This window comes from Mus musculus, chromosome 14 (genome assembly GCF_000001635.26).
Source record: "Mus musculus strain C57BL/6J chromosome 14, GRCm38.p6 C57BL/6J".
Classification (NCBI taxonomy): Eukaryota; Metazoa; Chordata; class Mammalia; order Rodentia; family Muridae; genus Mus; species Mus musculus.
In genome coordinates, this window is record NC_000080.6 from 16,430,812 (window position 1) to 16,453,579 (window position 22,768).

At 45.5% G+C, this 22,768-nt stretch overlaps 1 protein-coding gene and 1 pseudogene across 4 annotated transcripts in view; both read right to left on the reverse strand.

Annotated features, from left to right (window-relative positions):
* Positions 1-27: 27 nt before the first annotated feature.
* The window catches only part of Rarb (retinoic acid receptor, beta), a 651,493-nt gene continuing 628,752 nt past the window's right edge, over positions 28-22,768 (reverse strand). For all 4 annotated transcript variants that reach the window (NM_001289761.1, NM_001289760.1, NM_001289762.1 and 1 more), the window contains 5 exons: positions 12,867-13,027; positions 5,923-6,099; positions 4,243-4,447; positions 3,354-3,512; positions 28-1,456 (listed from right to left, as the gene is read on the reverse strand). In NM_001289761.1, the coding sequence (NP_001276690.1) occupies positions 1,260-1,456; positions 3,354-3,512; positions 4,243-4,447; positions 5,923-6,099; positions 12,867-13,027 (899 nt within the window). In that variant the 3' untranslated portion in view covers positions 28-1,259. The remainder of the gene's footprint in view (positions 1,457-3,353; positions 3,513-4,242; positions 4,448-5,922; positions 6,100-12,866; positions 13,028-22,768) is intronic.
* Gm46442 lies at positions 20,893-21,417 on the reverse strand (annotated as a pseudogene).

A 22,768-nucleotide genomic window follows, 5' to 3' on the forward strand; every position in this document is an offset into this window, starting at 1 on the left:
AAACCGTAGTGAAAGCTCCCACACACCTTTAAAATAAATATATTTATTCTTTGCCAGGAGACTCCATGGAAAAAGGTAAACAGTATATGAACATAGAAAGCACTGTTAAACCATCTCAATGTACAAACAGAGCTAGTGGTACATCACAGACTTTTGCTAATATATCAAAAACGAACAAACAAAAATTCCACTAGTGCTTACATGAGAACTCAGAAGCCGACACTTGAGTCTGTCAACCACTCATTCTCCCAGAGCTGTCAGTCTGCATCATGGTGATTGAACAAGGCCAGAGGAGGCCACTTGCCCATACCTTCAAGCATCAAGACTGGGGGAAATCCCAGGATCAGGCCTGAGTCAGCAAGGACACTGGGCTACTAGAGTCCAGACGGCAGACTAACTTGCTGATTATCCTGTGATATTTCTCCAATGGCTTGTGAACAGGTAAACAAACTTATTAACACTGGACAGTGTTTTTGCCTTGGAGGCTATCATGACTGTAAAAATGCTTCATTTTTTTTTTCATTCGGTAGTTGTGTCATTAAGGAACAAACCACTTTTAATTTAAAGTGACATCATTAACAATTGAACAATGATGTTGGATTAACTGAACTGGCAGTTTCAGTGATACAGAATTCTGCTAGTGCAGTGAAGTGGTGTACTCTATCTGGGCAACATAAGGGAAAGAATGAAGCTTGAGAGCATCAAAAAGCAAGGAGAAGCTTCCACACTACTTAAACCAGAGTGTCTTTAGTGTCATCTTGTACTGTACAGAGGCCCTGGTTCCTTACCGTGAGGCCTGGTTATTCATGAAAGCAGGACGTACAGTGGATGTACAGTGGTTTACTCCACAACCTCGGTGTCTTGGTTATTGAGTATGCAAGACAAAAGAAAGCACCAACATACAGTATAGAAAGAACAGAGCCGTACTTCTATATGTACAAAGTCTTCAGAAACTTAACCAGGGCTAAATCATCTCAACTGGGTCTTTGCCATGCATCTTGACTATTCAGAGAGGAAAGTAGAAGCTTTAAACTAGATTCTGGTGGCATGAAATGGCTGATTTTCAGAATTTGAAAAGTTTGTATTTCTAGGGAAGTTATACAGTAAGGAATATATATTGATACATATGAAAACTTCTTGGTCCTTTTTGAGTTTAACATATTTCAGTTCAAAAACTAAGCAGCAGTAAAAATGTTTTCCTTGCATTTTCAATCTGGAACTGAAGGTCCTGGGGAATGTCTGCAACAGCTGGAAATGTCTCACTGCAGCAGTGGTGACTGACTGACTCCACTGTTCTCCACTGAGCTGGGGGACACGCTGGGACTGTGCTCTGCTATATTCCCACTTGAACTTGGGGTCAAGGGTTCATGTCCTTCAGAATTCTCCAGCATTTCCTGAATGAGAGGTGGCATTGATCCAGGAATTTCCATTTTCAAGGTAATTACACGTTCGGCACCTTTTTCAAGAGATAATAGAACACCTGTCAGATAAGGGCTCAGCTAGATACTAAGAAACCAACATTCACCTTCAGGTGTGTAAAAGTTGTGTAATACATGTATCAAGTCACATGTGTCTTTGTTGAGAAGAACCAACTTATTGGAAGAAAAAACTATAAGGTGTTTACTGTGGGAATGTCAGCCACCAGAATGTCAAGTGTGCTTCGAGATCCCAGTTAGATTGGTTCTCAGGCACAGGCTGATCCACCACTGCCTTTGAAAACAGAATAAGTACTAATAGGGCACACTAGAGGTTCTCAGTCTTTAAGAAAAAGAAGTGGAGATGTGTGATGTGCATATTTGATAGTTGCAGTGCTTCAATCAAATTCGGAATATAAAATTTACAAAGAGAAGTCACTGATGAAAGATCAGGAAAATAAAGGTGAAAGGATGGGCAGTTTCCACAATGGAAAGATTGACTTGAGTCACAGTATGTGATGGTTTTCTGCAACCCAGTCCAGCACCAGGTGGTTTCATGCCACCACACCTCACACACCCCCAACATGCAGCTGGTTAGGTGGAAATATGTCAATAACAAAACTACCTCAGAACCATGTGGCTAGCGTTGCTGGACTTACTGCTAGTATGGGGCTTGGGACATTTCTGTATGTGGCTGCTAGTCCTCAGGTCACTGGCGTGGATATATATAGGGTGATAGGAACACACTTTCTCTCTCTCTCTCTCCCTCTCTCCCTCTCTCTCCCTCCCTCTCCCTCTCTCTCCCTCTCTCTCCCTCTCTCTCCCTCCCTCCCTCCCTCCTCCTCTCCCTCTCCTCTCTCTCTCTCCCCACTTCATTCAATTACATCCATTCAAGTACTAGTGTCTTTTTGCTTCTCTTAATCCTGTGGTGGAAATGAACTTAGAATGTTCCCCTCGGCTCCCTCAAACCAAACTACCAAATGAATAAAAAAAGAAAAACAAAACCAACCCACAAAAAAACTAAAAAACAAGAACTGAGGTTTCTTGTCAAGCAAGTTCATTGTGCATTTAAGCACTTTTGTGTCTTGGCTTGCCAAGATCCTGAGGTGTAGAATCTGCTAATGGGAGGGAACATGATATGTAATAGCGTGGCTGGCTGAGTCATCTCGATAGAAAAGTCCTCTGCACTCAGCTATGAGATGCCTCTAGGCATTTCTGTAATTGCCTGAGTTGCCACATAGACTGAGAATCATGAGGCAAGAGTATTTATATCTCTCAGCCAGGCAAGAATTCCTGTACTCAGAAGAAGTGCCTACACCAGAGCTGCAGCCACAGTGACCTTCATTTGCCTAGGGTTGTTAGGGTGCCATGGAAAAATAGGCTGAGTGTATAGAAGCCTAAGTTATTTGAAAAGCTGGAATGAAATGTACGGAATCAAAAATAAAACCTGGAAAAAGGGAGCGGGGGTGAGGGCTCAGAGCTTGCTCTGAAAGTTGCTTGACTGAGTTGGTGCCCTAGAAAGGTCACAGAGATTGAGGGAGAGAAGTGACTCCATGTAATTGTCCTTTAACCTCCAAGGGCATGCATATGAGCCCCAGCAATAATAACAGTCTTAAAAAACACATCATCTCTGAAGAGTTGCTCTTCTACCCAGCCATCCATTCTAAAACAATTATCTCTTAATATCACTGGGTAGTGGTATCTGCTTTCTGCTTTTACTATCTCCCACCAGAGACACCATCAAAATGTCTTCCTTAGGAAACCTGAGGTGCTCTTAACTACACACACATGAGTGCTCAGACAAGGCTAATTCCTTTTGATTTCTATGAGATAGACATCCCAACTTAAGCAATAATGGGACTCCTGATATTAAAATATGGGCTTTAAAAAGCAAAAGTTGGCCAAGCTCTGTTCTGCTTTCCACCTTTGAAGACATACCTTTCGCGCTGATGCTGCGGAGATCTGTGATTTTCATTAAGATCTTTGGAAACATGTGAGGCTTGCTGGGTCGTCGTTTTCTAATGTAAATCTTTAGTGCTTCCAGCAGTGGTTCTTGGAGCTTGTCTACTTTTGTTGGTTCCTCAAGGTCCTGGCGGTCTGGATAGCAGGAGAAAGTATTCAGTGTTTAGTGATCAGACAGGCTCAGAGACTGCTGGCTATCTTTCCTTGTCTCCTATTCCTCCTGTAAAGTGGCTTTATTTGGTGACTCAGTTGTACACTAAATTGAGTAAATGCAATTGCTTTAAGCAGTGACACTTGAAGATGCCCCCTTAGTAAGCTCATTTGATGTCCACTTGCTCAGGCCCAGAGGCAAGAATTACCTCTCATGGCCAGATGGTGTCAGTATTGAGCTGAACAAAAGAACCCTGGGCAGCCTGTAAAAGCCAGGTAGATAACCTTTCCCCTTCATTACAACCATTACTTTTGAACTAAAGTTGGCTTCTGGTTAGCCAGCAGGGGTCACTACAAAGAAGGGGCCATACTTTATTCCAGCCCACCAGGTAGGCACCTGTATGGTGGGGAAGACCAAGAGGTGATTTGAATTCAAATAACATGTGATTTGTGTAGGTCATCACTAAAATGTCCTTAGGCACACAGCAGTACAATCCTGCTTTTACAAAAGCACCTGTTTCCCACAAGAGAAACAGAACAAACTCATTTTGGCATTTCTTTTGTTTTGGCAGAAGGAGCTCAAACACCAGTACTTAGTTTGCAACAGAAAGAAGTACAACGCCTTTCTCATGCCAAAGAACCCCAGTGGAGATCTCTTCTGTGCCTTTGTAATTGCTCTGTTGGGGTCTGGTGACGGTTTCTAAGGAGTCAGTACCTCCACAGATTAAACAGATGGCACTGAGAAGGCCTGTTTCTGTGTCATCCATTTCCAAAGGCAGGAGCTGGTTGGCAAAGGTGAACACAAGGTCAGTCAGAGGACCGAAGCCAGCATTGTGCATCTGAGTTCGATTTAGTGTAAGGCCATCAGAGAAAGTCATGGTGTCTTGCTCTGGGGTATACCTGGTACAAATTCTGAGAATCTGGAAGAAAAAAAAGTATGCATGTACACTTGCTGCATCATTTATGACGGCCTGCCCTGACAGCACTGACCAGATCTATGGTAGAAGAAAAAGGAGCCTGGGTCATCTGGACAGTATGCCCCACTGTTGAGGTTGATAGGAATAATATGTAGGACTCACATTTTGAGAAATAACTTTTTACTAAAATAAATCATCATTTGATTGAAATATCTATTTCTTGAGTACTTACCTCTCAGGCACTAAGCCAGGTACTAGTGCAAAGAAGATTAACAAGATTCTATTTTCAAAAGTTTAGTCAACCAAAAATAAGTAAGGATGATCCTTACCAACTGTGATAGCTAATCTTCATGTCGACTTTATGGGATCTAAACTTGCTATGGGAACACACATACTTCTAGGCATGTCTGAGTGATGGTATTTCACAAGGGCTAAACTAATCAGACAAGATGTACCCTGGATGTGTGTGGCACACACTCCAGAGACTAGGAGCTTTCAGACTGAAAACAACAACAACAACAACAACAACAAAAAGCTGGCATTTTCTTGACTCTGGGTACAATGTGGCCAGTTGCCTCACAGTCCTACATACATGGCTTTCTTATCATTGTGGCTTCTATTCTCAAACCATGAGCTCAAATAGAACTCCCTTAACTTGTGTCTTTCAGATATTTGGTTGTATCCACAGGAAGGTAACTATAAGAAGTCTTTATTAGATACTTAGCATGCCCTATACCCAGTCTTTCAGATGAACATCCTATAGTTTAAGCTGAGGGGTAATGAATCTGACTCAAGGAAAGCCCTCTTATAATACAGTGTGTTTGTAGCTACACAGCCATCATGCCATAGACAGGAACAGAGGCAGCAGACTGCAGGGGTTAGGAGGAAGTCAGGGTCAGAGTTGGGGAGAGGGTGTTTGCACCCTACCATGGAACGCAAGTAGATTCTCTACTCTAGAAGGTACTCCCTCCTTGTGCTTATTGTTACTGTCCAGACCTACATGTGCTCCATACCCTCTGCCACATCATCCCACAGAACGCCTGCCTTCTCTCACCGTAAAGGCCTTAGGCCTGGTGAGCTCCAGCAGTCTCCAGTCCTTCCCTAGGGCCTACCTGGTCTACAAAAGGGTATACAGATACTAGGTAGCAGGCCATCACTGAAGGCCAGTGAGGAGTCACTCTCCTGATCATAATGGAGAGGGATACAAGGAAGGAAAGTCCTATCAAATCCCAGAGACCTCTGAATTTTTGTCAATTCAGTGAAATTCCAACATCTGGAAAGGATTCTCCAGATCTAGAAAGTAACTGAGAAGTGGTCTCCTCAGAAGATCCTAGAAGCCTCCAACTCCCTCTTCCTTCCTTCCTTCCTTCCTTCCTTCCTTCCTTCCTTCCTTCCTTCCTTCCTTCCTTCCTTCCTTCCTTCCGTCTTCTCCTTCCTCCTATCCCCTCCTTCCTCCTAGAGTTCAGAAAAGATCCTACCAAGATATCCAAGCAGGCGGCTTTGAGCAGGGTGATCTGGTCTGCGATGGTCAGACCTGTGAAGCCCGGCAGACGCTTGGCGAACTCCACGATCTTAATAATGCACTTGGTGGCCAGCTCACTGAATTTGTCCCAGAGGCCCAAGTCCAATCGGACCCGGTGGTCAGCGCTGGAATTCTGAGAAGGTGGGAGAAGAAGAAAGGGAAGAGGAAAGTGAATGACAGCATGGTGTCAGGACATAGGGACGAGGGGGCTCATATTTGCTTTCTCGGAGTGACCTCGGATTCCTGCTTTCAACTCCACAAGCTGTTTACAGCAGCCTCAAGACAGCCAGGGAATGAATGAGGGCAAGTTTCCCTGTGTGCTTATCCACACGTAATGAAGGAATGACAGACCTACTGTGGTATATGTGCTGCCTCTAGACATGGATCATCACTGCTCACTACCGCCATGTGGGTATCCTAAGGAGAACATACCACCGGGCTTCAGTCTGGCCTACATCAAACTTGAGCCAGATGAAACCTCTGCATCTGCTCATAGGACACACAGGAACATGGTGAGCAGCGCAACAGCCATGCTGAGCCCCAGATACTATGTAAAGCCAAGGAGCCACTCTTGACAGTGCACAGGAGCAGCTGCGGAGAGGAAGCCAATGTTCAATAATGTTACGGTGCTCAATAATGACTATGTAGTGAGTGGGAAGGTGCCATCAACAAAAGGAGGCAGGCACACATCTGTGGCCGCCAATAGCATTGTACTAAAGGGAGGAGACAGATACACAGGACCAGATCATTGTAGAAAAGGTGATACCGCACTGGTGGAAGGATAGGGCAATGCCTTCAGGGGACTGTGGGTGGGGCAGGCTGTCACAGGTGAGGAGGGAGCCTTTCTATAATGTTGAGAAGAGTCTGCAACATGCCAATTCATACCTTCTTAGAAGATGACACATTATATCATGAAAATTATACTCCAGAAGCTAAACTTAGATAAAACAAGATAGCTACAAGACGTTTATTGGAGGAGGTGGAAACCTTCTCTGAGCTCCATTTCAAACAAATAAAGAAGAGAGACTAATAAACAGGAGAAAGTGCAAAGTATGAACAGTAAAGTGTTCAGGAGGCTTGTTTTATTTAATGGTGGCACTGTGGTTTGCAAGCCATGCTTAGAAAACACCTTGAGTCACACAAGGGTAGGATGCTGGCTGCTTGGTATATGCAACAGAATAAGGAGAATATTAACCACTGAGTCAGGGGTCTAAGGAACCAGGACATAGCCTACAGTGGCCACAGACACCATTACAGGGACATGATGGAACAGAAGGTAGCTTGCAGTGACCATAGCAACAGTATACTATTCAGCCTCCATGATGCACTGAAATGTCTCCTAAGAAAAACAAAGGTCAAAAAGTGACACTCAACCATGTATGATGTCACATCTAAAGGCCTGGGCCTATCAGGCTTCCAGAGCAACAGAAGTATTAGGTATGGCATCCATAAGGTGAGTGTAACAGATACCTCCTGCCCAGGTCTAGTCTCTGACCATCTCCTCCTTCTGTAATTATCTCTCTCAGAATTTTCTCCCTCATCTCTGCCATCATCTCCCTCATTTCCATGAAACTAGAAGCCCAAATCACTTTGGTGATGGGAGGGGAGACAAGGGGATAATGGAGAGGGATACAAGGAAGGAAAGTCCTATCAAATCCCAGAGACCTCTGAACTTTTGTCAATTCAGTGAAATTCCAACATCTGGAAAGGGTTCTCCAGATCTAGAAAGTAACTGAGAAGTGGTCTCCTCAGAAGATCCTAGAAGCCTTCAACTCCCTCTTCCTTCCTTCCTGCAGTCTTCTCCTTCCTCCTATCCCCTCCTTCCTCCTAGAGTTCACCCCTGCTCACACTGTCCCCACCAACTCTCAGCTCTAGCCTCTCATGTCTCTCCTTGCTTTACCTGAAGGTTGACCAAGGACTAGCCTCAGGCCTCTACACCGTGAGTCTCCCTTTCTAGATAGCTGCCTCTTATCCCTGCATCATGTACTCCCTTGAGTCTGTGGTCAGTTTAACCTTCTGTTGTTATACCTTCCTTGGCCTTCTATGAAAACTGACCACCTTCCCGCTCCCCTGCACAGCCCGTGGCTGCTTTTACAGCTTGCCTCTAAATCCCTATGTGGCTTCCCCATCTACATATAGTCCTTGGCTCCTTTGCTTGGCTTGTCACTGCCTATCATACAGAGGATACAATGAGCACTGAGTAGAGCTTAGTTAAGTTTAGTGACAGTCTCACAAGCTTGTCTGAGATGACACAGAACAACTGTCATTGTGTGGAAGAGACGCGAAGAGGCTAAACACAAGAGCTATTCCTCTGGTAAGTAGCCTAGACCTCTTCATGAACTCTAGAACTCCAAGGCAAACTGAAGCACACAAGGAGAGATTAGGCTCCCTAGGCCTGCTGTGCAACCCTCTTTACAAATGCCCCTAGCTCTGCAAAGGCAACCATGCATTGTAAACCAATGGCTTCACTGTCCTATTTCAGTCAAGTTGGTCCATAGAAGTTCAAAAAGTTATCTTTGCTTCTCACATCAGAAGGAATCCAGAGGAAGAGTTTGAAGATGGGAGTCTAGAGAAGGCCTCAGCATAGTGGTGGTATTGCGGCTTCCATAGTGTCCCTGTGGAAACAAGCTATCCTCCAGATTAATTTTATGTCTCCCTCAAGGATCACAGTACACTCGGAGGTATGTGTGTGCAAGATCAAGGCATGCAGCCAGTCAGGCTATAATTAAATTTAATAGGCAGTTTATCCAGTTCACAGAAATATGCCATGGAAGAGAAGGACAGTCGAGCTTGGTGGGAAATCACATTACAATGGAGTATCCATCTGGAAAAAATGACATTGCTGGATGCAGCCAGTGTGAAGGAAATATTCATCAGCTTTGCATGGACTGCTCCATCATGCAAGACTAGGAGTGGGAGGTGAGCTATGGCCCCTTCTATTAAAACAGTGAACAACTCAGTAAGGGCCTGTCACTCCAGCTTGTGATTATGCAAACGGAAGGCAAAAGGCACTTAATAAAAAACCACAAAGTAACCCCCTGTTTTATTATCCTGACTGCGGGATTCATATGCACGAGGCTTTAAATGACTCCTATATTATCTTCCAGCTGCGGTAGGTGGAGAGTGTGGCCTGCTAGGCCTGGTGATGAAAGCAGCTACTGCAAGCACTGAGTGGGGTGAGGGAGAAGATGCTCAGAGCAGGTGAGGATGTGTGAAGAGGATGAGGAGGGAGGAGGAAGAGAAAGGACACAGGCTGAGTCAGGCCTTGCTGTGTATGGCAAGATTGTTGCCTGCTTGGGAAGTCCCCTGGGAGCATGTAAATTTCCCAAAATGCTGAGCCCTGGAGTGCCCTGTCAATCCAGCTAAATGATACCTTCTGCCATGGCACAGCCCCTTCTGTTGTTTCTCTGACTGACATCACTTTCAGAAAAATACTAACCAACAGAAGCAAGATTTCCATTGTCTAGAAACCCAATGATGGTCAATTGGAGCTCCTGGATGAGTGAAGTAAAAAGAAAATTTCCTTTTCTTTGTGGAGTTGTAGAAAGAGCCCAGGGCCATATACATGTCCTCGAAGTACTCTATACCAAGCAACATCCCAGCCCTGCTCCCCTGAGTCAGGGTCACAGTGCAGCCCAGTCTAGCAATCATCTTTTCTCTGAATCCCAAGGGCTGGGATTTTGGGTATTGGCTACAGAATTTCTTCAGAAAAACTGAGTTGAAGGTCTGTGGGAATGTCGTGAGTCTCTCCTGAACAGTCTCCCTTGTCCTGGAGTCATTTGCACATCCCAAGAGTGCCCTCCAAGTCCTCTCAGTGAAGTAGTTCTGTCTTCTGTTTTTCAGTTCTCCATCATGCACATACATATGTGCCCTGCAGTACATTCCTGAACACTCCCAAGAGCTAGGCACCATTACAGCCGTATTTGGCTGAAAAGGAGGCTAAGACCCAGAAAAGGGCAGTGACCTGTACCAGGTCCCTGGGTAAGCAAAGGAGACAGTAGTCACCCATCCAGATGAGCTGTGGCAGGGACATTTTTTTCTTGGTGTTTTGTCTCTTTTATTTCCTAGTGAGAACTCAATTTCCCTTAAACTTTACATTGTGTTTGTGACTTCCTTCATGGTTGGAAATGCTCATGAGATAGCTACAGAGTCCCAGCTCCATCATGCTGAGGATGCCGTAAGTGAGGCTAGCCTCTTTCTGGCTGCTAAACATAACCCTAGACACCACATGATGCCATGTGCATTGTCAGGAAACAGCTAGGCATTCATGACAGTGGGAGAACAAAGGTAAATAGCAAAAGAGCCAAATTAGATGGTGCTCAGGGAGTCAGCAATGCTTTCTAAATCAAGCAAAGGTAAAGACAGTCACCAAAGGCAGAAGGCATGGGTGGGGAACCCTAGCATTGTCAGAGGGCCCTCTTGAGTGAATACTTTCACTCTTTTGGCCTTAGAGACAAAAGTAATGCTACTTCAAGTTTCCCAGGTAGTGAACTTTTCTGAGGTAACTCTACAAGTTATTGAGTACTGAGAGCTGAGTACATCTGGCTGGGAAAAAGCAGGCAGAATAAGAAAATGGCAGGCAGGTATGTGCAATACAGAGGACTATGAGGGAGGAAGTTATGGGCTGGTTCAAGGTGACAGAGCTTTGAGGCAACAGAGGGTATCAGAATTCTGGTCTCATGGTACCCCAAGTGTCTTACCCCAACCTGGGTAGTACAATTCTCTTAAGGAGCCAGAGTTTCTGAGTTCTAGGTTTTCTCCTTCCTGGCCAAACATGTGATTTCTCTACAAAGCAAGCCATGCCTAGAATTGCTTACAATCTTGCTATTTTAATGCTTGTCTCTCAGAGCCTATTGGTAAGTTCATGACTCTGTCTGTGGCCAATATTCTGGGCTTTAAAGCTCCGTGAATCTTCATGGTTCAAGTTTCCAAACCTTTCCCAGGTCAGCTTATGTCCCATGAAACCCCATGATAGGGTGAAGAGCAGCAAATGGCAAAGATGCCTGTGCTCCTCGGAAACTAGACTCATAGTTGCCAACTTTTCTGTGACTCTAAATGATGTCAAGCTACTCACAGGATCCAGGCAGGGGACAACCCTCCACTCTACATACTCTTTCTGCCAGAAACTGCAAAGACTCGCTGAGACCCTTTTCTCACAGAACCAACCATCTGGCTACACATGAATACCACCAATATCATCATTATAGAGACGAGGAGCCCAGGCTTACGGGATGATTAAGTGCCACCTAAGCAGCATCAGAGATAGCAGAGTGCCTGGTAGTGGTCTTCCTGCTTAGGTCTGGGGTAGACGGTAGTAGGTGTGTATCTGTGTCCTTGTCTCATCCATTCTGGCTTCTTCCCAGGATCTGCTAATGTGTCCCTAATTGACTATAATTAAAGGAATAAAAGCTACAGTGAAAGATTGGCAGAAGCGGTTGTCTGCTGTCTGGTTCTTCCCTGCCCACTTATGCCACAGGCACCTGACACGTGTGCTGTCCTGGGAGAGGGATGGGACGGTTCTTGCCTTTGAAACATTGCCTCCCTATAAAAAGCTTTTAACACATGCTGAATTCAGATCTGGGAGCTCGCTTGCAGAGGATGTGCAGTGGCTGCTATTGCTTATGTGTATTCCAGAAAGGGTTTGAAGTTCCTTACACTGAAAACAAAGCCAGGTCTAGGCAGAGATGGTAAAAATAAAGGGACTCCAGTCTGCTGCAGGCAGCTCGGAGTGCTGAAGGACAGGGGTACACTAGCCTGAAGATTGTCCTGCAGCCCAGCAGGGAGAGTCTGACCGCTGATGAACTTATTATGTCTCTCTCACTCCCTTCGAGAGGTCCCCAACCAGAGCATTTGAGATGATGGTTGCCAGGAGTCAGGAGGGCTGGATTATGGTATCTGAGCACTTGGTCTCAGGCAGATGCTATTGCAGGAGAGTATGGAACCATTCAGATATGTGGTCTAGTTAGAGAAGGGCCAGGGCCACTAGAGGTTAAACTTTGCAGGTCATATCCAGCCACTGTACAAAGTGAGTTCTAGGAGAGCCAGGGCTATACAGAGAAACCCTGTCTCGAAAAACCAAAACAAACAAACAAACAAACAAAAAACCAAACAAACAAAAAGGAAAAGAAAAGAAAAGAAAAGAAAAGAAAAGAAAAGAAAGAGATCATGTTTTTGAATGTCCATTAATTCATTTCTCAAGTATCTACTGAGTGTCCAGTGTGTGCAACAAACTAAGAGTGTATGTTACTGATACAATGCATGCTAACCTTGAAAAATCCAAGGTCACATGAAACCACCTGGAGCATCCTCCAACCAAAGATGCCCACAAACTCTTCTCTCTCTCTCTCTGCCTCTTCCTTGACTTACAGCCATAGTAAAAGCCACTTCTAACTAAAGAGTGGAACACATGGAGCTACCTATCTATTGGGCCCAGATCACCCCTGTCCTGTCCCCTTCCAGATTTTCTTGAGATTATTCACATTCCTCCTGCAAGCCAGACCGTGACCCAGAGGATGGGTGACCCCATAATCCTTCCTGGGATCTGTAGCTGGATTGATATTTAAAAGATGAACCCCAGACCTCCTCCAGGTTAGATATCTGCCATAACCTACGCAATAAATTTCTGACTTGAGCAGACCAAAATCCCCAAGAGGAGACACCATCATAAATAAATTGTGCCGTCACTGCCCAGCATGCACGCCACCTACAGTAGGTACTCATGGATGAACAGCTGCTGTAGTTGCTGTCCCAGTGATACATATGGGGGAAGGGGCAGCAGGTGTCCTGACTGGCTGACAGGCCACTGAGCATATCTGCCAGGCACAAGAAACTGTATGGGAACTATGTGTGTGCACAAGGGCCAGTGCCCACAGCCCTGGCATCTTGGGCAGTGGCTCTTACCGTGGTGTATTTACCCAGCTGGCAGAGTGAGGGAAAGGTTTCCTGGTGGGCTTTCCGGATCTTCTCAGTGAGGTCGTCTAGCTCCGCTGTCATCTCATAGCTCTCTGTGCATTCCTGCTTTGAAGGCTCCTTCTTTTTCTTGTTCCTGTCATTCCTAACAGCTGGAAAAGAGAGATGAGAGGATAAAGAGGGTCAGGTTATGCATCTGTGCAATAAATCCCCAACCCCAGCTCTGACTCTTGGAATAAGAGCAGCAAGAAAAGAGGGAGCACTTCACAGCTAGGAAAGGAACCATGCCTGCCTTTCCTAGTGTGCAGTGTGCACACACTTCAGTCTGTGTAAGCTTGACCTGGAAGTCGTTCCCATGCAAGCAGCATGCCTTGAGTGGGAAGGGTCATAAGGGTGGTCTTGAGTGACTGGACTACATGGTCCCTGTCCTGGCTAGTTTTTGCTTGTTTGTTTTGTTTTGTTTTTTGTTTTTTTTTTTACCTTGCCACAAACTAATTTTGGAAGAGAAAATTCAATGGGGAAATGCTTCCATCAGATTGCCTGTAGACAAGCTAGTAGGGCATATCTTGATTAATGACAGATGGATGGGTGGGGCCCAGTTACCCCTGGCGGGTAGTGTTGTACATTATAACAAAGCATGCTGAGCAAGCTACAAAAGCAGGCCAGTAAGTAGCATTCCTCTATGGCCTTCACTTCCATTCTTGGTTCCAGGATCCTGCCTTGATTAAGTTCCTTACATGACTTCCATCACTGATGTACTATTACTTGGAAGATGAAATAACTGAACCCACAAGTTGCTATTATTTATGATATTAACCACAACAAAGAAAATCTGACAAGGACAGGTCCCTCGAAAGGTTGCTTCATAGCAAGTATAGCCTATCTGAATAGTCTCATTTATTTACTTATTTACTTTTCTGGCTGCTACCTGGAAAGATTCTGCTTGAGGATGATAAGACAATTGTTTGTGACCCTTGATGTGTTAGTCTTAGATTTCTCATGTTAACCATACAATATCCCATTACTCAGGTTATTTGAAACATTATGAAACCCTCAGCCAGGACAACTGTTCATGCACGTCTACATTCACAGACACCCAGTTCCAAGTCACTTTATGGGCTACCTGTCTCTGTACATCCTAGCCCAACAAGACACTAGCACACAATATTCAGGCCTCAGAGCTATAGGACAGCCTCCTCCTCCAAGGGCCAGATCTCTTTCTGGCTGTGAGTGAGTGCATGTAAAGCTCTTGGCTAGGGTCACTTGGAAGGAACCTGAAACCCAGGGAGGTAGATAAGTGATACCAGATCACACAGACCCTCCAGGGTGTCAGGACCGAGGCTGCCCGGATATGTATGATGCCAACATGACCTGGGCATGTGTGATGCAAGATGACCCACGGCATAATCTGATCTGCCTAGGAGGATTTGGCTTGGATGTTTCCCTAAGGGCACAGAGGACAACAGGACATGCACTGTCCATACTAGTTCTCAGGCCCTGTGCGGGCAGGAGATGAGGGCAGAGACAGGGAGACATGAAAGTGGAGGCAGAGTGAGGAGAGAGGAGAATTGTTGGAAGTGAGGGCAGCAATGGCAGGGGGTAAGTCAGCACCCGTGTAAGCAGTGCACTGGGGCCACTGCTGGGAAGAAGAGCACGTTGTAGTGTCTTGATACCTGAGCCTGAAGGTTTGACCACAGAACTCATATAATCCTCCTTCAAGGAGGTAGAGCTGACAAGCTCTCTCTTTACTGGATGTAGCGGGGTCTTTGTGTTGGTCCCTTGTAGCTCTGTGGCCAGACAGACCTTCCTTGGAGCTCTGAGGGGTGGGTGAAAGGCCTCCCATTGTAAAGTGTGCATGTGCATGTGTAACGTTGCAGAAGCAGCATGCAATAAGGTGGGCAGCTCAGTGGCAAATTGTGGTTTCTAGGCTCTCCCATGGGGTGGCATTGTGCCAGGGAGAGGATAGTGTATCGCAAAGGCTTGTGTGTAGATATCCTGGGCTCTTGTACTAGACATTACACCCCTCCTTTGACCTCTGCTTTGCCAACAGAGGTAAAAACTAACTAAGCAACAAGTCTTTTCCAAACAGCTTTGAGGAAGGTCTATTGTTTCTCAGAGTTACCATATGACCCAGGACCTCCTGCTCTGTCACACAGTTCAGAGCTAACCTAACAGCAACATGTATGAAAAATGCAAGCGTGATTCTCATCACTCCCAGCACCACCTGCCCCAGTGAGGAGCAGTCCACAAGCTCATCTGTGGGTTGCATATAAACCAAAGGTTCATCAAATGCTGGACTATGGCTTGCTATCAAAAGAAGGACATACTGATGCAATCTATACTGTGGATGAACTCTGAAACTGTGCTGAGCGAAGAGGCCATTTGCTAAAGGCCTTGTAACATACCTTTTCTTTTGTATACAATATCCATAGTCAGACAGTGTGGCTGCGAAGGGTTTGGGTTGGGGGAAGGAGGCTGGAAGTGTTTCTCCTTGAAGAACAGAAGGTGTCTGGAGTCCATAGTGGTGCAGAAGCAATAACTCCATGAAAATAGCACATTTCACATGACTAGTGCCACACTACATGCCTTTTGGAGACTTTCTCAGGACAGTTCTGAGGCCACAAGTCTCTAAACACCTCTGAGCAGAGGCAGAGGACAAATTTCACCTTTGACCCTCAAACACACAGCATATCAGTTCCAATGAGGGGCAACCAGTGCTGTAAGTTCAGGAATCGTAGGTCATAAAACCCCACAGGAGCTGGGGCAGGAGTTCCTTCTGTCTCTAGGGCTCAGAACCCCCTCTCTGCAAGCAGTAGAGGAAGATTTCAGTGGAATATTCAGAAAATCAGAGGAAGGGAGTGACTTCAAAAGGATCAAGCAGGCTTGGAGCCTTCTCTCTAGTAGTTTTTCCCAGAAGGAGATGTGCTGTGTTCCCAAAGTCTCTACCTCTGAATGGAGCTGTTCTAGATCCTAGAGAAATGAAATCTCCTGTGGTAGTGGTGCTGTGTATTATATGTGTGGGTAGTGGTGCTGTGTATTATATGTGTGGGTAGTAGTGCTGTTTATTATATGTGTACTATATGTGTGGGTAGTGGTGCTGTGTATTATATGTGTACTATATGTGTGGGTAGTAGTGCTGTGTATTATATGTGTGGGTAGTGGTGCTGTGTATTATATGTATGGGTAGTGGTGCTATGTATTATATGCGTATTATATGTGTGCGTAGTAGTGTTGTTTATTATATGTGTATTAAATATGTGGGTAGTGGTGCTGTGAATTATATGTGTACTATATGTGTGGATAGTGGTGCTGTGTATTATATGTGTATTATATATGTGGGTAGTGGTGCTATGTATTATATGTATATCATAACCTGTACCTTGGATTGCTTGTTGTAACATGACGGTATCCTCCACTCCTCACAGCAACCTAAATGGATGGGATGGATGGAGATTCTGTGGAGGCCCTGCATCTTGCAGGTAACTTGGCTGGTTCTGAATGTTATGTAGGCTACACTGTGTGTCACCTGTCACACAAAATGATAATGAAGCCCTGTGAAGGATGCCATGGAGAGCTTAGCATGCTCGATGCTGTGTGAAGGTCCTCACTGTGTCTGCAGGCATTCGAGTGAGAGCAATGGTCACAGAGCCCAAGATCCTTCTCCCTGTGGCCTCAGACTTATCTCTCCCCCAAAGCCCCTGGCTGTTGCACGAAGCCACCTATCCACTATGGCCCTGGGGTTTGACAAGCTGCTTTCTCCTTCTGGAGAAGACAGTGGGCATACATGGTCAGTTTGCATCAGAGCCTGCTCCATGCCCCATTGCTCTGAGGAACACAGGAAGGGAAAGGCTTTATTCTACTACCTCCATATTCCCAAAGTTTGACACAGCCCCACCCACAGTGGGCTTTCAGGGACTGTCCTGTGAGTGGCATGGAGATTGGGTGACTTAATATGGGGTGCCATCCATTTTGGGGGCATGTATGTGGCCAGGCAGAGGTCATCTGAGCTGTCCCTTCTCAAAATTAACAACCTTGCTGTCACCTAGTGGTCTGCGGAGGAATCACTGCCTGCCTCTTCGGCAGTGGCCTAGAGGGTGATGTAAGGGTGGGAGTGGCCAGGAGGGTGATGTAAAGGTGGGAGTGGCCAGGAGGGTGATGTAAGGGTGGGAATGTGATTTATGCACCTGTCATAGGACCTGGCCCCATGTTTGCAAAGTGCTTCTTGGAGTAAAGGTGCTTCATAAATATCAGGCATTCTACCCGTGAGGGGCAAAGTGCTACAAATCAGATTTGGTGGCATGAAAGTAACATATTTATGATCCACTATCATATTGCAAATGAAATGAATGTAATAAAAATGCCACTTATACAAATACCTCTGATGTACAGATCCCGACCTATGAATATGAAAACAGACACCCAAGCACTTTTATTTGAATGTCTAATCATGGAAATAAATGAAGCCATGTTCATTTTAATGTGTGCACTTGTGCATGTATCTGGAATATTGATTTTCATGCACATGATAAAAATTTAATGCAGGAAACACAAGAAAGCTGTGAGCTCCACATGGACCCAGGAAGGAGACAGCAGCCCTTTCCTGAAATTTCCTTTTCATCAACAAGAAAAGGCAAAAAGACTTTTTCATATTTAGTTTAGCAAAGGGAGCATAATGGTCTATTTATTCTTGCTTGAAAATTAAAGTCTGAAGCTCACACATCCTCAGCTCCCTGCTAACTGCAAGAATAATGGGTCACAGTTGGTGAGTGAAGCTATCCTGTAACTACTGTACTGGGATGCTCAAGAGAGGAACATGAAAGTGCGGTTTAATCTGAGTTTAAAGACTGTTTTCTGGACTAATTATGTAAATGAACTGCCATGGACGTGACGGCAGGTGGATGTATCACTAATTGTTGAGAGACTACTTTTCCCATAACTTAAGGATCGAGTGGCTGGTGCTCAAGCACTTTAACACAGACAGTCCCAGTGTGAAGTTGGGCTGTGCTGTGCTGTGCTGGGCTGGGCTGGGCTGGGCTGAGCTGGGCTGGGCTGGGCTGAGCTGGGCTGGGCTGTGCTGTGCTGGGCTGTGCTGTGCTGGGCTGGGCTGGGCTGGGCTGGGCTGGGCTGGGCTGGGCTGGGCTTGGCTGAGTTGGGCTGGGCTGGGCTGGGCTGGGCTGGGCTGGGTTGTGCTGTGCTGGGCTTGGCTGAGTTGGGCTGGGCTGAGGTGGGCTGAGCTAGACTGAGCTGAGCTGGGCTGACTTGTTATGAGCTGGACTGAGCTCAACTGATCTGGGCTGAACTGCAAGGTTTCTTCTACTGCACAGTGTCCTTACAGTGGAGGCTGCCTTTTGCCTAATCACTAGTTGGAATTCTCACATACACTAGTTGGAATTCAGACACACAGAAAGGTGAGTGGTGACAGGGTGGATGGTTGGCTTTCTTTCTGTTCAGTATGTAGGTACTGTTGAACCAGCCTGAGGCCAGAGCACCCCAAGTGTACATGGAATGGAATAATCCTTTCATTCCTTGGAAGGAACCTTGATTTCAGCAACTCAAGGTTCCAGCTGTGCTTGTAGAAGGACTTGCAGACTTGCAGAGGTGACTCCATACCTTGCCAAGTTTGAGGCAGCAGTGGGTGTCCAGTGTTCCAGGGAGCAGGCAGGGGGAACTGTCAAAATTCTGTAGATAATTAGTCAACTGCAGAGCAGTCTGGAGGTATTTCAAAAGTTTAACTAGGACCTTCTAGCATGGACCAGCTTTCCAAAGCAACAGAGTGGGCACAGAAGAGCCCCAAATACCAGAATATCCAGAGGCCAAATGGTTCTCAAACTATTTTATACTAATGAGACCATCAAGCCAGTTCCAACATGCTCTTGCCCTTGTGACTTTTAGGCTCTGAGACCTTATCTTTGCACATGAACTTGGTTCCATCCCACTTCAATCCTCCATCCCAGTAGGTGTAGGCAACCTTGTTGGGGCTGCAGGTGGTTTTTGTTTGTTTGTCGTTGTTATCATGCTTACAAGCTAATGGTGTAGGGTACTGAGAATCTCTTTCAGTGACACATGAACTTCAAGAATGGTTTTCAGTTTAACTCTAGAGAAGAGGGCAGAGAAGCGGGTTTGTCTTCCCAGACACGGCAGAAGCTTAAGTAGGAGAGTCAAAAGCTTAAGGCTAGCCTGAGCAATAGTGAGACCTTGTGTCAGCAAGAGCAAAAATTAAAAAAGAAGCCTGGTGCTACAGCATTGTGAGAAAGTGCTCCTTGCATGAGAGGCACTGGGGTTACTCCTCAGGACTGTAAGGTAAACACACACAAATCAGTCACCAACAACTCCCCTACCCACTCCTGCCTGCCGCCGAGGGCCGAGACAACATTCTACTGTGCTGTGCTGTGTGTGTAAGGGCACTGGACACGTGTCATGGGGTGATTGTGGGGACACTTTCCACAATCTTTCCCTCTCACTTGGTGTTCCTTTGCTCTGTCCTCTGGCAGCAAGGGGCTACTTCAGTGACGGTTTTGCATCTCTGACCTTGTGCTTGTAATAGTTGTCTTTTGTAGATGGGAGCTGAGCCATGGCCATAACACATGGCAAGGGACATGGAAGACATTGACCGTGTCTGTGGTCTAGCCATCTGACTCTGAACAAAGGCTCACTCAATACTCAGTTTGCTTTAAAAATTAATTAATTAATTAATTATTATCACTTCCAATTTTTTAATTAGCTATTTTCTTCATTTACATTTCAAATGCTAACCCAAAAGTCCCCCATACCCTCTCCCTGCCACCTCTACCCACCCACTCCCACATCTTGGCCCTGGCACTCCCCTGTACTGAGGCATATAAAGTTGGGTCTCTCTTCCCAATGATGGCCGAGTAGGCCATCCTCTGCTACATATGCAGCTAGAGACACAGCTCTGGGGCTACTGGTTAGTTCACATTGTTGTTCCACCTATAGGGTTGCAAACCCCTTTAGCTCCTAGGGTACTTTCTCTAGCTCCTCCATTGGGGGCCCTGTGTTCCATCCAATAGCTGACTGTGAGCATCCACTTTAGTGTTTGCTAGGCACTGACATAGCCTCAAAAGAAACAGCTATATCAGGGTCCTTTCAGCAAAATCTTGCTAGCATATGCAATGGTGTCAACGTTTGGAGGGTGATTATGGGATGGATCCCTGGGTGTGGAAGTCTCAAGATGGTCCATCCTTTCGTCTCAGCTCCAAACTTTGTCTCTGTAACTCCTTCCATGGGTGTTTTGTTCCCAATTCTAAGAAGGGGCAAAGTGTCCACACTTTGGTCTTTATTCTTCTTGAGTTTCATATATTTTACAAATTGCATCTTGTATCTTGTGTATTCTAAGTTTCTGGGCTAATATCCACTTATCAGTGAGTACATATCATGTGAGTTCTTTTGTAATTGGGTTACCTCACTCAGGATGATGCCCTCCAGGTCCATCCACTTGCCTAGGAATTTCATAAATTCATTCTTTAATAGCTGAGTAGTACTCCATTGTATAAATGTACCACATTTTCTGTATCCATTCCTCTGTTGAGGGACATCTGTGTTCTTTCCTGCTTCTGGATATTATAAATAATGCTTCTATGAACATAGTGGAGCATGTGTCCTTCTTACCAATTGGAACATCTTCTGGATATATGCCCAGGAGATGTATTGTGGGATCCTCTGGTAGTACTATGTCCTATTTTCTGAGGAACCGCCAGACCGATTTCCAGAGTGATTATACAAGCTTGCAATCCCACCAACAATGGAGGAGTGTTCCTCTTTCTCCACATCTTCACCAGCATCTGCTGTCACTTGAATTTTTGATCTTAGCCATTCTGACTGGTGTGAGGTAGAATCTCAGGGTTGTTTTGATTTGCATTTCCCTGATGATTAAGGATGCTGAACATTTTTTCAGGTGCTTCTCAGCCATTCGGTATTTCTCAGCTGAGAATTCTTTGTTTAGCTCTGAGCCCCATTTTTTTCTTTTATGGTGAAAAAAATAGTGTATATTTAGAATGAGCCATCTGGACTCAGTTTAGATGATCCCAATCTTGTTGGCAACATCTAGGGCATCATAATCAGGAGCCAAGCGACCATACGCCACCTTCTCTCCGTCGGGCCTTATCAGGGTATTGACTTTGGCCACATCAATGTCACAGAGTTTCTTCATGGCCTCTTTGATCTGATGCTTGATGGCCTTGACATCCACAATGAACACAAGAGTGTTGTTGTCCTCTATTTTCTTCATGGCTGACTCAGTGGTCAGTGGGAATTTAATGATAGCATAGTGGTCAAGCTTGCTTCTCCTGGGCCCACTCTTCCGAGGATATTTTGGCTGCCTCCAGAGCTGCAGGGTCTTGGGCCGCCGGAAGGTGTGTGACGTTCGGATCTTCTTCTTTTTGTGGCTGTGGACGCCTTTCAGCACCGCCTTCTTAGCTTTCAAGGCCTTCGCTTTGGCTTCGGCTTTGGGAGGGGCAGGAGCTTCCTTCTTCGCTTTCGGTGCGATCTTGGTGAAAAGCCTGAGCTCCATTTTTTAATGGGGTTATTTGATTTTCTGGAATCCACCTTCTTGAGTTCTTTATATATATTGGATATTAGTCCTCTATCTGATTTAGGATTGGTAAAGATCCTTTCCCAATCTGTTGGTGGTCTTTTTGTCTTATTGATGGTGTCTTTTGCCTTGCAGAAGCTTTGCAGTTTCATGAGGTCCCATTTGTCAATTCTCGATCATATAGCACAAGCTATTGCTGTTCTATTCAGGAATATTTCCCCTGTGCCCATATCTTTGAGGCTTTTCCCCACTTTCTCTTCTATAAGTTTCACTGTCTCTGGTTTTATGTGGAGTTCCTTGATCCACTTAGATTTGACCTTAGTACAAGGAGATAGGAATGGATCAATTTGTATTCTTCTACATGATAACCGCCAGTTGTGCCAGCACCATTTGTTGAAAATGCTGCCTTTTTTCCACTGGATGGTTTTAGCTCCCTTGTCAACTCAGTCTGCTTTTTATAGTGTTCCCCCCCCCCCCCAAGACAGGGTTTCTCTGTATAGTCCTGGCTGTCCTGGAACTCACTTTGTAGACCAGGATGCCCTCAAACTCAGAAATCTGCCTGCCTCTGCCTCCCGAGTGCTGGGATTAAAGGCATGTGCCACCACACCTGGCTCATATTATTTATTCATTTATTAGTCACTCATTTTGGGGACAGAGTCTTCTTATGTAGCTGTAGCTGGCCTGAATCTTGCTATGTAAGCCAGGCTGGTATCCAGTTCATGGAGATCTACCTGTCTCTGTCTTCAAAGTGTTAGGATTAAAGGAATGCACCTCCATACCCAGTCCTTTGCCTGTCTTTAAAAAGATTCCTATGTGAGGATCAGAGTTCAATGCCCACCTCACAGCACACACTCACAGCACAAGCTTCTTGAAGTTCACAGCTGCTGTTGCTGCCCTGCCTGTCTCTTGCATGTTTGAAACACTCACTGGTGAGTCCACCAACTTTTTTTTTTAAATGTGGTCATCCTAGCAGCAGGAGTGAGCTACCTAGACTAGTCAGCCGTGTAAATTGTCTAGAGGAACATATAAACACCTTTTGTATTTCTTTGTGGAGCAGGCATGGGCTGCCTTGCAATAGTCTCTGAGGGAGGGATGGAGGCATGGAGGGAAGGAGGGGAGGAGGGGAGGAGGAAAGGAGGAAAGGAGGAAAGGAGGGAAGGAGGGAAGGAGGGAAGGAGGGAAGGAGGGAAGGAAGGAAGGAGGGAAGGAGGGAAGGAGGGAAGGAGGAAAGGAGGGAAGGAGGGAAGGAGGGAAGGAAAAGATTCTGGTAGATGGTTTCAGATAAATACGTTCCTTGTCCTATGCAATTACTCTAGTCTTCATAGGAAACAATGGTTGTTCAAAT